At 36.6% G+C, this 14,485-nt stretch overlaps 1 protein-coding gene across 1 annotated transcript in view; it reads right to left on the minus strand.

The window, feature by feature from the left end:
* The window catches only part of LOC128680382 (uncharacterized protein), a 34,377-nt gene extending 21,031 nt beyond the window's left edge, over positions 1–13,346 (minus strand). Inside the window, exons 1-2 of the mRNA XM_053763488.1 lie at positions 13,219–13,346; positions 5,793–6,110 (exon numbers count right to left, since the gene is read on the minus strand). Coding sequence (XP_053619463.1) covers positions 5,793–6,052 — 260 coding nt within the window. The 5' untranslated portion in view covers positions 6,053–6,110; positions 13,219–13,346. The remainder of the gene's footprint in view (positions 1–5,792; positions 6,111–13,218) is intronic.
* Positions 13,347–14,485: the final 1,139 nt, after the last annotated feature.

Below are 14,485 nucleotides of genomic sequence, written 5' to 3' on the forward strand. Positions count from 1 at the left end.
ATGATTAGGCAAATATATCCCGGTGTTATAACATTAGTTACGTAATTCGTTGATGATTGTTGCAAACGGAAGACTCATCTGTGAGAGGAAACTAATTATTTGAATTAGATTAGCATAAACAGGAAATTAATAGTATCAACTAATCAATCTTCAAACTTGGCGGCATTTAGCTACGCTTGTATCATCATTGCATCTATATTTTATGTTTGTGAATGTGCGCAGTTCTCAAAGAAATAAAAATCTTATCCATCTATTAATCTCTCTCTAATCCTCGCTTTTATTCGGTTTCATTCGGAGCTGTGACGCCGCGAAGTGCGTGGTCAGCAAAAATAAATATATTTTGAATAATCAGCTGTACTTTACAATCGTCTGCCTGCCCAACGTTAGCATTTTTTTGGCAGTGCTGTTGCCTGTCAGCTGCCAAGTATATGTCTCCCTTAGTCGCCTCATACAATGTTCACGGAAGGTTGGATTGGTTCTATCCTAGGACGAAACTACGTTGAGTTAACAAACGTTTTTGCCACCTTTCTAATCTTCTTCACTTGACAACACTTTACTCAAAAGTGCTAAATAGTTATTACTCAAGTATTTGCTCTCTAATTAACGTGTCTACACTTTCATTCGTTCGTTTTTAAGAATCGCATTGTTTTTGTGACTGAATTGTAAAAAAAAATGTTATAACAGTATGTTACCACAATATTGTTGTTAAGCCCTTCTGGCATGATAGGGACCAACACTGTTTAAATTAGTTTCTTTCGGCATTTCTTCTAAGCAGTGGTCGTTCAATGCTGTTGGTTTGCAGACATACCAAAAAGGTTCAACGATACCTTGCTTATTTTCGTGCTTCTTAGAATATGACGTGAAAAAGTGTCCATCATGTTACCTCTGAAAAAATGATTCATTTTAATCATGTTATTTAACAATTACAAAATTTACATTCTTATTTTTATTTTGCTCCATTTATTCGTGACTTGACAATATAAATATGATTCCAAATAAATAAAGAAGTGGTTTAATCGAAATCACATTATACTGTTTTATAAGCAGCGAAGATCAATAGCACAAATGTTAGGTTTTTCATAAATATTTATGTACCTAAAAAGAAATGCCGTGCTAGCAATAGCGTGGAACGGAACGACGCGCTTCGCTGGGGACAGTGCATCGACTTCTGTGTACAGATTATTATCTTACTAGTGATTGATCGTGTCTTGATCCTTGTATGTATGTCAAATTTCATTAAAATACAATTAAGTCCACTTGTATTTTTATCGCCGTCGCTATTGCTATAAATAACTATTGAAAGTTTCCAATTTTGACCACCGGGTAAACCACAGATTGCAAACCCATCCAATCGCGTTTACGCCACACAACATTCATATTGTTTGACGATAAACCTATGGTTGTTGTTAGGCGCAAACGCGAATCATCATGATTATGAGTGATTTTTTTGCGTGAATTAATTACTTAACAAAAATTCATGTGTGACAAAAAAATCATGTGCATACAGTAAGAAGTTCCCACGCCTGAAGACGTTCCTGAGGACACCATCAGATCATGTAATGTCCACACTAAACGTAAATACAAAATTTCAACTCAATCGATTAAAGACTTCATTTTCATTTAACTGCTTCAAAATGCCAAATGTCGCTTGAGATTTCACTCACGCGAGAATCGATACATGTCTAATCGTAACTCGATACTCCTATCAATAAAAATCAGTTATATTTTTAGGCGGGATGATTGAAGGCTGTTGGCTGTGAAACTGGATTCAAAATGCTTACTCAATCAATATAGATATTTGCTATCTTTGATCTGACTGTCGTCTGCAGTGAATTATAAGTTCATATATGCTCAAAAAATATAGTAACTACTGCAATTTATAAATTAGTATCGAATACCGACATTGAAATAATATTTATTCACAGGCCATGCAACATGTATCTTTATATAACCAAATGTCAATTACATTATAAACAACGGAGTGTTGAGTTGAGTGGATAATTGGACGCACAGAAAACTTAAAAGCTCTCATCACGCAGCTTCAAAGCTGATCTCCGACTTGCGTGCGTCGCGTAACTATTACGCAACTTTTTATAGAATTATCGGAAAGTAAAGTATGTATTAAACAGAGACAAAGCTTTCAAGCAAATCCTTACATTATAAAAGTACTCTGCCGCGTCTGTCTGTTCGCGATAGACTCAAATCTACTGCAGGGATAGCCTGCAGTAGATTTGAGTCTCAGGCGGTTGTCACCGTGATTCATTATAATAGTGTTTCTTCAAAAAGGTTTAGGTGTATAAGTTATTATTTTTACCCGAGCGAAGGCGGGACGGATTACTAGAATTAAATACAGTTCAAGTTCATATATGTTTACGTTGAAACGTTGCACCAGAAAATAGTAAGGGTGAATTACACCTGTCGACTTGACGTTGCTTTAACGTACGCGCCAAAACAAAAACAAAATATGCAAAAAGGGGTACTTTACATTACTTGCTCTTATTAAAGTTAACTTCAAAGATGTATTGTTTCTTTATTTTTTTATTATTATTTAGTAGTCACTAAGCATGCACATTGTAAAAAAGCTTATTACAATCAAACACAGTATTTTTCAAAACAAAATTAAATGAACCGGTGAAATATTTTTTCTTCGAATTACTAAAGAGCTTTGTCTCTATTTATATTTTTACAAAAGAAATTACACAAGGTAAATCTCGCTAACAGCACGTAATGAAGAGTCACCAGATGGGAACATGAGGACATTGAGGCATAAAAGTGTGGTCAGTCATTTCGGTTGACGTTAAATCATTTTGTATGAATAACTTTGGTTTCGAAGCTAATAACTCATATGATATCTGGTAAATTTTAAATGTAAAATTGTTTGATTTATAAATAAACTAGCTTCAGCCCACGGTGTTACCCGTCCGGTGTAAAACCATCCACTTTATCAAGCTCCATTGACTATCAGAAAAAATAAAAATTCTATATCAATAACAATATAGAAAAACATCTAATCCACACTTTAATATTATAAATATGAAAGTGCGTTTGGTTATCCTCCTTTCACGTCAATACAGGACATTGGATTGGGTTGATTTTTGGTGTGGAAAGCTCTTCTATGTGGAATACAGAGTGACATAGGCAAGGCGCAGCAGGCAACTGATAGAAGTATAATTTTTTTAAACGTAATATTTTAAATTTTTACTTGTTCCTTTGTTCAGATGTAGGTAGGTAATTTGTTAGCAACCTATACGAACTAAGTACTTTGTTTTTATTTCCTAAAATGTTTGCTAAAAAACTTGTATACGCAATAATAATGCTTAGATACTAAGATATATATTTTAAAAATTCAGCTATAACGCAGTACATACATATACAACATGACCTCGAAGATACCTGTTTCCTTCTATAAATCTTAAAAGAAAGCGGTTGCCGACCGGACACTTTCGTCGCTTCCCGAAAACAAGTCGCAGAGGAATGTGGACCCCAAGACACGGTGACAGGGGTCAATTTTTAATGACAGTGCTCCTAATTGCTTTTTGTGAAATTTTCGAGCAATTTCGTTTTCGCAAGTCAAGTTTTCGCTTTTGCCTGGAACATTTCGCTATGCGAACTGCATTATATCTAAACGTATATGTTACATTTAAATGTATACAAAAATATACAAAATCTGTACCGAATGTCAATTTGTAACTAGTACTGAATGCCATATTGACATATGAAGAATCCCTTTCAAGTACCTTGAGGGAACATCTCGTTTTTAAGCCATATTTTACACGCTGTCGATGGGCATTAATCACACCAAAACTCACTTTATTTCTAACTAACGCCCCGTCCCGGCTTCGCACGGGTAAAAACATGACAAATTATACATCTAAACCTTGCTCAAGAATCACACTATCAGTGAGAACCGCATGAAAATCCGTGCAGTAATTTTTGGGTTTATCACAAACAGACAGATGCGACAGAGGACTTTGCTTTTAGGAAAGAAAAAGATGGCAATGAAACAATAGTACGTTTGCGTGTAAATAAGGTCTTATTTTCTAGAAAAGCTAGCAGCTAGGGTAGCAAAATATGCTGCTGACTGTATGTGAGATGGTTGAATAACTCATGTGAGGACAATCACTTGGGTTATGAGAGCATGTACAAGCGTAGTCATGCGTTATCCATAGTAAAAACATCTCCACGCCTCGATTATATCGAAATTGTACACCTCTGCATTGTCTTTATATTGTTACGAGTGGTGTTGCGAATCGAGCATAATTTCTCAGATGATATTTTATATTTTTATCTCCTTCATCCTGCGGCTCTACAATCCTTCTTCTTGGTCAAGACCAAGACCTCTTTCAATATCTCCTTCCCTTTCGCTCTGTCTTTGACCTCCCGGCGCCATGTTGTTTTCTTACCTAGTTTCTTCAGGTCAATCTTTCTTGGTCTATTTATCTATAAGTTTTTTAACCCCGACACAAAAAGAGGGGTATTATAAATTCGACCGGTGTGTCTGTCTGTCTGTCTGTGTACGTGGCACCATAGCTCAACAACGGGTGAACCGATTTGGATGCAGTATTTTTATTTGATAGCTAATTTTTATGCGGTGGTTCTTAGATATGTTTGACCAAAATCGGTCTAGCCGTTCAAAAGTTGTAGTGAAATGAATATTAACTTATTTGTACGATTTAAACACAGTTCAATCGAGTGATGCGCTCTCTTCGATCTTGTTTAAGGGCCATTATTTTTTATTTGACACATTACATGTAAAGGCTACAAAAACCGAATTTTGTAACATAATAATTGAATGCCTTAATCTCAACCTTCATTCACAAAAGTGAATTATAATTGCCGAGGAAGAGCGTGCGTCCGGAACCGAGCGCTCTTGTTTGTTATTATTTTATATTTGAATGTTTATGTTGCTGTGTTTCATGCTTCGTAGCTTTCGTCCTCCATATGAAAACGTTAAATTATTTGCATTGCAATCTTCGCTAATACAACTAGTATCATTTAGTTTGTGTCTAACGAAGTATAGTCGGCAAACATCGGTCACCGGTACAGTCAATAGGACATCATATTACCCTGCATGAACCTCTATTGCGGGGTAATAACGGCGAGTCTACAATTAATTTGGGTAGGATGTGCTATTGACTGTACAGTCTGCCACAGAGAAATCTGACTACCTAAGAGATGATGTTCAAATCGCGGGGGGTCAGATTTCTATCAGATTACTCGATTTTTTTGAGAAAGCGATAGACTCTTTTCTTAAAGCCCCATGTCTAAACTATAAGTAAACACCACTGAAGGAAGTTTAATGCAACACAGGAAGAAGTTACGATCTCATCAACGCCACTGGAAGAAGTTGAAGGCAGCACTTCAATAGGTCTTTGGGAGAGTCCTACGACCAACAGTGGAATTCAGAAACAATGTAATGCTTGAAATCGAAGGAATTCTAGGTTCGAATCCTACTCGTGTCACATGAGTTTGTATACCAATCTGACTCATGTGTAGTAGTTTTCGTCGACCACCACTTGCTTCCGGTGAAGGAAAACATCGTGAGGAAACCTGCACACTGGTTGATTGTCAACTTGTGTGTGCAATGGAGAAGGCAATGACAATCCTCTCCATTAATAGTGCCAAGAAAGTCGTTATGTGTATTTCATTCCACGTAATGACCACGACCCTCTGCCATAAGGAATACGACTGTGAAGATTATTCAGAAACTTGACCTTCACAGGTAATTTTTAACTTCAAATAGTTTAACTTGCTCAGCCTGTATGAAAATGTTCTATGGCGGTATAACTAACCTGTTCAGAAGCGTCTCGATCAAGTGCGCTGAATGTGGCAGCGCCTCCACCATGAGATCGATGGGCAGTTCAGCCGCCACGCTCTGCAGCACGCCTGGACCGAGCCGCGACAGCACCGCAGCGGCTTCCCTGAACTGTCGCCCTTCAGCCAACAGCAGCACCCGACGCAGGGCGAGACGAGGAGAGGTATATGTGTTCTTCTCCCTCTCTCGCTCGCGTCTGATCCGCTCGCGGTTCTCGTTCATGCTTGAGAGCTGCATGGTGCGGTGCTAGCCCATCGTTTTTGTGGTAAAATGGTGTTGATCCGAAGGTTGGTGTCTGAAATGGATAAAACATCAAGTAAATTTCTGAGCATTGTAGATATGACTCGCGAAAGGAATCATTTATAGATGTTGAGTTGAGTTGATCATGTTCTCGGCAGTAAACCATTGAGGAGTTCCCTCGATTGGAACCGATCCCGGTTTACCATCAAATCTTGCTTACCAAAATAGTGTAGAGCATGGTAGTAAGCCTTTACTCCTACTTTTTATTATTGACTGTGAGCAATTCCCTCATTGGGAGCTAATTTTAGTGATACGTTGCAAGATAATGATTGTTGGAAAAAAAAATCAAAATACACATGAACCTTTGATGAAACAACCTCATGTCTATCAGGCTTCCAAAATCGCACAGGAACCCCGTTGCGTAACCATAACAAAACAAAATGAATCTACTTTTTCCCCAAATTCCAGCGAACAGTTATCTACATAAAAAGTCAGTATTGACTCAGAGGACGGTGATCTACCTTCATTAATGGTGACGACAGGTGGTGACATCGACTAGCACCTCCTCCAGTGAGGAGCTGAAGCGATTGGAGTTTATTGTCATGTTATGTAATGATTCTATGCTCAAAAAATAATGCTTCTTTACACTGTCTTGCTTTTATGTGTATGTATTATCTTGTGTATGTGTAATTAATTAATAAAATATAGTGTGCCAGCTGCTTCACTTCGCTCCATTTTTTTCTTGCTCTATGTGTAATGTTGATGACAGGAGGTGGTCGTTTATGAAATCACAGTTGAATTTTCAAAATGTTTACGTTTAGTATTTTTTGAACTCACTCGCTATAAAAAGTTTTGTGTTAAATTCCGTTAATATATTTGATATATACTAATACCCTTTACAAAGAAATTTCCGCACGCCTGGTCGATGTCTCTTGGGACCCAAGGGCTGGTTATTATTTTGGCCAACGTTTGAGTTTGGCCATACAAATTACCGCACGACGACGGCGATTTAGTGTCATTTTTTTATTTAAATTAATTTAGTATTTATTATTTTAGTTTTAATTTTTAATTTTAACTTATAGTACATATGTTGTACAATATACATATAAAAAGTTTGCAGTTATTTTTGCGTTTATTTTGTTGACAAAATATAACCTGTTTAGAATTTGCAAAGTGAATACAGTACGTACTCTTCATAATACAGTACGTACTCTTCATAATACAGCATGTATTCCATACTAATATTATAAAGAGAAAATATTTGTATTTTTATTGTAATGAATGAAATGAAAACTCAGTAACAACTGTTTTTAAGATTTAACACGAACGAAGCCGGGGCGAACCGCTAGTTTTGTCGTAAAATCGCTAGCCGCTTATCTAGTAGACCGCAGAATATCCAAAGCAATGTAACTGTATCTATTATAACGATTTGGCGAATTCCAATGTCGATTTGTCGACTTCGGCTCCATAACCGTTAAACACTATTGTTTGAATCCATCTGCCAACCCTACTATGATTTAGACACCTAACTTGGTCATTCAGCTTCTTGTAATAACTTTATTTTATGTACAAAAAATCATAAGTATATAACATAACATGCGTCGGACTCATGTTTTTTTTTTTCGTGATTATTGCATTTTGTTTGAAGAAGTTATTTTTGTTAACCCGCTGATTTCTCGATTTAAGAGCTTAATTAAAAATAAGTTTTTGTTAGTAACTTTTTACTACTGTTAAGAACAATTTCACTGAAGGAGCTCCTTAGAATTAATAGGAATTAAAGGATTGTGCTGCATAGAGATGCTGCAAAGACATTCCATGTTCTCTCAGACAACACGGAGAATTTCTGTAATGGAATAATTTCTGCAAAACTCATTCCAAGCCCATTACCGCTAAGTAAAAGCCCATAAACAATGGCTACACTTGTCTGTCCGTTACTCTCCCAGAGAGGTAGCGGGTCTGTGTAGAATTCGTAACTTACTGTAAGATGATAACTGGATGTAAGTCTGTATGTAGATGACATAGCGCGGTGTGTACATGACACAAACCTAGTTTTTTGTTTATGAAATGACTTTACGTACTTAAGATAAATGGTTGAAAAATATTGAATTGTACGCCAGTCAGTGTGAAACTGTGAAATAATAAACACATGAACCATAAAAATGGTTAATAAGCCTTGGTTATTTTGATATATTATTGTATTGTATTTTGTACGCAAAAATTACTTGAGTAATAATAGCGTTTCGGAAGGTAAACACTAGATAGTTTAGAAATCTCGACACTAGAGTGTGGTCTAGAAATACTGGGGTATTATTTAATATGTGTCTAGAAATATTGCAATCGTGCAAGAAGAAAACTTATAGTATGCACTATTGAACCTTCCAAATTCGTCTCAAAAGCAAAAAGCGCGTACCACATTAACATAACCCATTCGACCATCCGTTTATAAATATTTTAGAATTTTATACAAATTTAGAATATTGTGTAAAATTTCAAAAACTAAGTACCAATGGTTACCATTCGTTCGGTACCTTCCAACCTTCAAGATATAGATTACCTAAATACATTTTTAAATATCCAAATTTTTGACGGGAAGTCGATAGCTACCGGTGAGGTCGAATCATAAAGGCCTAATGGCAACTGAAAGACCTGTCGCCACAGATAATGCTGTATCAATACCGGCGGTAGACTTAGCTTAAAGTAAATGTTTGACGTCAATAAGTGCTGTACATCATAAGTTGCATAAAGACATTTAAATTTGAGCCAAGTCGAGAGGCTAAAATGAAGAATGGGGACAATTTTCAAGAGACTACCGTGTGCACTGGGCTTTAGCTCGTGATAATGAGGTGGCAGATGAGATGATATGCATTTTTCTCGCGTTACGAGTGTATATGGTGCAGCGGAACGAATCAACAGTACATTTAACTGTCGCACTTGTTTGTGTTTTTGTTTTTGTTTTGTCATCAGTCGAAAGTAGAACTTGCTGTAACAATGACTGCAGAATAATGACGGAGCCACTTGATTTACTTCGTTCCAATATAAGTGGACAACACTCAACGGCCCACACCATACTTGTATTTGCCAGAACCGCAGACAAACAATTGCCCACGCTGGGAATCGAACTTGGGACCTCCAGATAGGGGAGAGGCCTGATGTATACCACGGAAATCGTTTTAACTTAACCCATTTTAGATGAGATCATGAAAAAACAATGCCATAAACGTGCCTACTCTTTCTCTCTCTGTCTTCTGAGCTGTGATGCCTCGAAGCCCGGAGTCAGCGTAAAAAAAACTTAAAATATTGAGGTTTCGACTGTGATTTTACAACTGGCCTGCATCGCCAATCCTCATTGGGAATGCGTATGTTGGCTAACAGCAGCTTGACCTAGGCTATGGCGCCTACAACTACATCTGCAGATATGAAACTGAACTAATGTCATCATTCGGCTTGGATTGATAATTGATGATCGTCGTTTTTGTTATTTGTCAACAAAAGTAGTTTGTAGCTTGTGAGAAGTAACTATAAATATAAAAACTGACGAGAAAAAGTGCCTGTGAAGGTATAATTTCTGAATAAATGATTTAAATTTGAATTTGAGCAGCTGATCGGTCTTCCTTTTGGGATTTGCTGTATTATATGTGTGAAAAATTGTACAGTAATCAGAAAAATACCCTTTATCTTCTTGTATCTCAAGCTTATCTATGTATTTTCTTAATTAACAACCGCGAAAATGAAATGAACGATGAATGAATGAATGAAAGCGCAATCGCAATTTTCCATTCGCGCAGAGACCACAGATGTTTCCCACAGATATAGTATATCACAATCGCGTTATGGGAATCATATTAAATGCCGATTTGCAATGGTGTCTGTCGCAATCTTCACTGTACTTCTAATTAAGCCCTAATTACGAGAATTGCCAAATCTACGCGAGATTTTTGTCTCTTGCATTACACTCAGACATATATAAGACCTACTCGTATATTTGTTAATTGACGTCCTTGGAGAAAAGGCTGCGGTGAAGTTTGTTGCGCTGCTTCTTCTTTACCTGCGCTTTGGAAGCCGGCAGTAGACTTTAAGTAATCTTTTGACGTCAATAAGTGATGTATATCATCCTAAATTGAATAAAGAATTTTGAATTTGAAATTGAGACACAGTTCCGTAACACGACAAATGAAAACCGCTTTTAAAAAAACTGCAACCTGTTAATATTTTATCTGGGTAATAAATTAATCCTTACATATTATAAAACACAGTCTTCTGCCGCGTCTGTCTATCTATCTGTTCGCGATAAACTCAAAATCTACTGCACGGATTTTCGTGCAGTTTTCACTAATAGATAGTGTGATTTCTAAAGAAGGTTTAGGTGTATGAATCTACTGTATTGTGTACAGTAGATTAGAAGGGTCGCTAGTAAATAATAAATAAATCCACCTTTTTGCATAGTATCCTCATTACTGAGGGTCGTGTTCCTTATGTGTTCCGCTATTCGGATCTATGCACTGAATTTTGACCAAATCAAAGGTACATAATAAAACATCGTGTACAGCAGAACTACCGAAAATGTTCTACCGAATGACACATAAACAAACCTGAGGAACTACTCAGACTCATAAAACAACTCTCTCGGCCAAGTGGGATCGTCACCAGACCACATCAGACCATAGAAGACATTTTGTCGAAAGCACATGAAGACTTTCGAGTTTCGATGTAGACTTTTCCATACGCGCTAGGCGTTTCTACTAGACAAGTTCAAATTGCAATATCGAATCGTAGTGCCTTCTACTCGTATATAGAAGGGAAATTCTCTTGATTTTATTTCAAACGGTCGCAGGTTCGTATCGTGTACCTCTGAATCTAACCGGTTCAATTGTCGTTGAAAAAACACATCCTGAGGATCCTCTTCACGCTATAGACAGAAAAAAATATAATTTATCTTTAGATCTTTCATTTTGCTACAAAAATACTTAATAGAAATACACGAGCATAAACGAGACAGAACTAATAATCTTGTCCCTCTTTGAGTGCCCGGTTTTACAACGTCCAATCTGCCGCTTTGTATGAGATGGGATGAAGCTGTATGGGATCGTTCTATCTCATTTGACTACGCTAAGTCGTTATTTTTAGTGTTCTTTGACTTGCACGCTTCTAGATGTCCCGAGATCATATGCAAAGATTATATAATACTTAGCAGTAACTTAGGATTAGACAATGATGATCAGTTCTTTACTTCTTTACTCAGACACAAACCAGAAAACTTCATCCACAATGTACATTGTTTATAATCTTTTTCTTGCCAACGTGGACGTAACCCTGACCGCGGGTAGAAAGTAAGGAAACCCGTCGCAGTTTCCACACAGTTGAACTGTGTCAGCGAGGTGGCTATATCTGATGGCTATTTCTAGACACGCTTTTCTTGACATCTATAAATCTTTCTAAATAAATATTAGATTGGGCAAATATTATATTCTCTCAGATTATCGTTGGTTGACTGGAAGAGCTTTTGTGTATTTCCTATATTTTCTTCTTGGTCTATATAGTACCTACTTTAAAATGATGTATTCTTAATATAACAAAGATCAGAAGTGTAGCCGCTACATGCTTCGTAAAAATATTTATATTAACTTCAAAAGAGAACTTTCGCTTTGCTATATTGATAAATATTTTAACGTTTCTCAGCACACATCTTTCATCATAAAAATGGTAATTGTCAACCGAATGACGACATCAAATGCGAAGAATACTCATTAAAAGGCCAATTTTCCTTTCATCTGGCTGTCGAGTGCTATCTGCCATCTAACTAGCTGAGTTCCGCGTCTTTCTCCGCATTGTGTGAGCAATTACTATGGCCAATTATCTTGGATTGTATCGGCCGTTCCGTATGTTTATCGTTTTTGTCATATAACTCTTCGTCTATCCCGGTCCTGGGTAAATCCCGAATACGTGACTTCTATTCAAGCCGGGATGATACATAACACATGCACCCAGGTGAAACCACCTAGGTCTAGCCAGATAAACTTAAGTCTAGCCGCATTTCGGGGTGTAACCATAACATACATAAAACTTCAAAACTTCTGTAGATGATTGAGATAGTCAGCCCAAAGCCGAAACTGCTCAGTAAGAATTTATTTTTACTGCGAAATGTATTTTTTTTATACATACTGTAATTTCTAATACGGAACCTTAATTATAAAAACTAGCATTTGTCCGGTTTTAAAGATTTAAATTCAATCAAAAATAATACAATACTTATATCAAATGTGGGTGCTACAAGGGAGTAAAAGTTGATTAATATAGTAAAGGGATAATTACCGCCTATTTTAACGTTGTCAAAATTAAATATGTGACAATAATGTGGTTTATAGCCCAATATAAATAATGCCTCCATCGCGTTGCCGTCGACTGATCAACTCTGAACACAGGAGAAATTGTATGAAGTTTCGACGTCGTTCACGTACTTCGCAACTTCATACAATTTCTACATCTAATGTCAAAACCTATAGAAAACAACGGAGCACGACTGAGCAATGGGGCAATGGCTCTTAATCGCTTATCCAAAAGATATATATAAAAGAAAATGTCTGAAGGGCCGGCAGGGAATATCACCACCTTGTGATAAAAAATCGAAAGTGATAAAATATTTCTGATAAAGGGTCATTCGATCCTCTATTCCAGCTATAAGAGAAGCTTATCATAATTTGTCAAGCGTGAGAAATTTTTGTTTACCATTTCAGTAGTTGCTCTCTAACAATGTATGGATTCTTTATTAGAATAATGAACAGAATTACAGAATTTGCTTGTGATGATAACTCACGTCAAGGATTTATATATACGTCAAGGATTTATATATACACTGTTAGAGAAGCCATGCATTTAGAGTGTAACTAACGCTTCACCGGTTCATAATTTTTGAACTTATTAATTTACTAGCTGTTGCCGCTAGTTTCGCCCGCGAAGTTTTTATTAATGACTTAATGACCCGAGGTCAAATATAGGCTATATTTGACCTCGGATTATTAACTGTATATCTTTATCAAATTTCATCAAAATCGGTCCAAGGATTTAGTTTGACAGTCACAAAGAAAGACAGACAGACAGTTGTATTTATAATATTAAATATCACATTTTACTTTCTTCATTACACTGCAAAAATTAATAAAACTTACCAAAAAAAAAATTAGAAAAAAATATCCAAAGAAATCCGACACCACAACACAACACAACACGAGGATAACCCGGGTTAGCGTAACAACGGAGCGCGCGAGCGTGCGTGCGTCGCGCGCGTCGAGTTCGCGAGAAATGGCCTAACGTGAGGAGACGGGGATGGGAGACGGTGAGAAAGTATAAGGTCAGCGTTTGCGAAATTGAACCAAGAAATAAATATTTGTACTATGTTCAACGGTTCAAATTCAAATTAATATAAAGTGATTTTCAATCTTCCCTATTCATCGCCAACTGCCAAATATTTAAACCCAAGTAGGTACTAACAGGTGGAGAATAGAATTCAATCACAATTTAATCATGTTACTCCACTAGTATCCCTCTTTTCATAATACACTAGATGTTGCCCGGGGCTTCGCTCCCGTGGGAATTTTGAAATAAAATATAGCCTATAGCAATCTTGGATAATATACCTTTCTAATGGTGATATAATTTTTGAAATCGGCTCGGTAGTTTCGGAGATAACCCGCCTCAAACATACAAACTCACAAACGTTTACCTCTTTATAATAATAGTATAGATAGATATAGTATCATGTCGTTATTCCTTACGAGGTAGACACAGCCTACAGTTGAGAAACTCGAAGACTCTTTTCATATTCTTCCAAATCATAATATTACGTATTATAATTGCGGGACTCTTGAAGATTTTGTTAACATAGAGCTGAAGCCAAACATTTTAATTGCTGGCTCGCTCTAGCATATCACCGTCCGTCAACAGGTGTGTTCTAGCTATCTCCAAGACTCTGGGGTGATTTACTGCGCAGGCGCACAGGTTGTCTGGGCTGCCTTTGGAATGGTGGTCGTAGACAACATTTAAGTACCACAGTGACGCGCGTGGTCAACATGTCAGCCATGATCATGGGTTCGATTCCCAGTGCGGGACAATATTTAAATTTATATTTTTTAACGTTGTTATGTAATATGTGTTGTCTGATATTGAATAACTGTTCAATATCAGACAACACAAATTTAGTTACTTAAACTTTATTTAACATGGTAGAAAGTGTTTCACTACCACTCAACATTCAGGAAAAAATTTATAGCTACAGAACTAATTAATTAATTATCCACATAAACACATATACTAAACAGGATTCCATTGTTTTTCCAAATTTATCTATTTTATGATAAATTTGGAAAAACACATATGTACAACAAACATTTAAATAAATAAATATTTGTTTTTAACATAATTATCTAAGAATTATTT

Source organism: Plodia interpunctella, chromosome 24, assembly GCF_027563975.2.
Source record: "Plodia interpunctella isolate USDA-ARS_2022_Savannah chromosome 24, ilPloInte3.2, whole genome shotgun sequence".
Taxonomy (NCBI): domain Eukaryota; kingdom Metazoa; phylum Arthropoda; class Insecta; order Lepidoptera; family Pyralidae; genus Plodia; species Plodia interpunctella.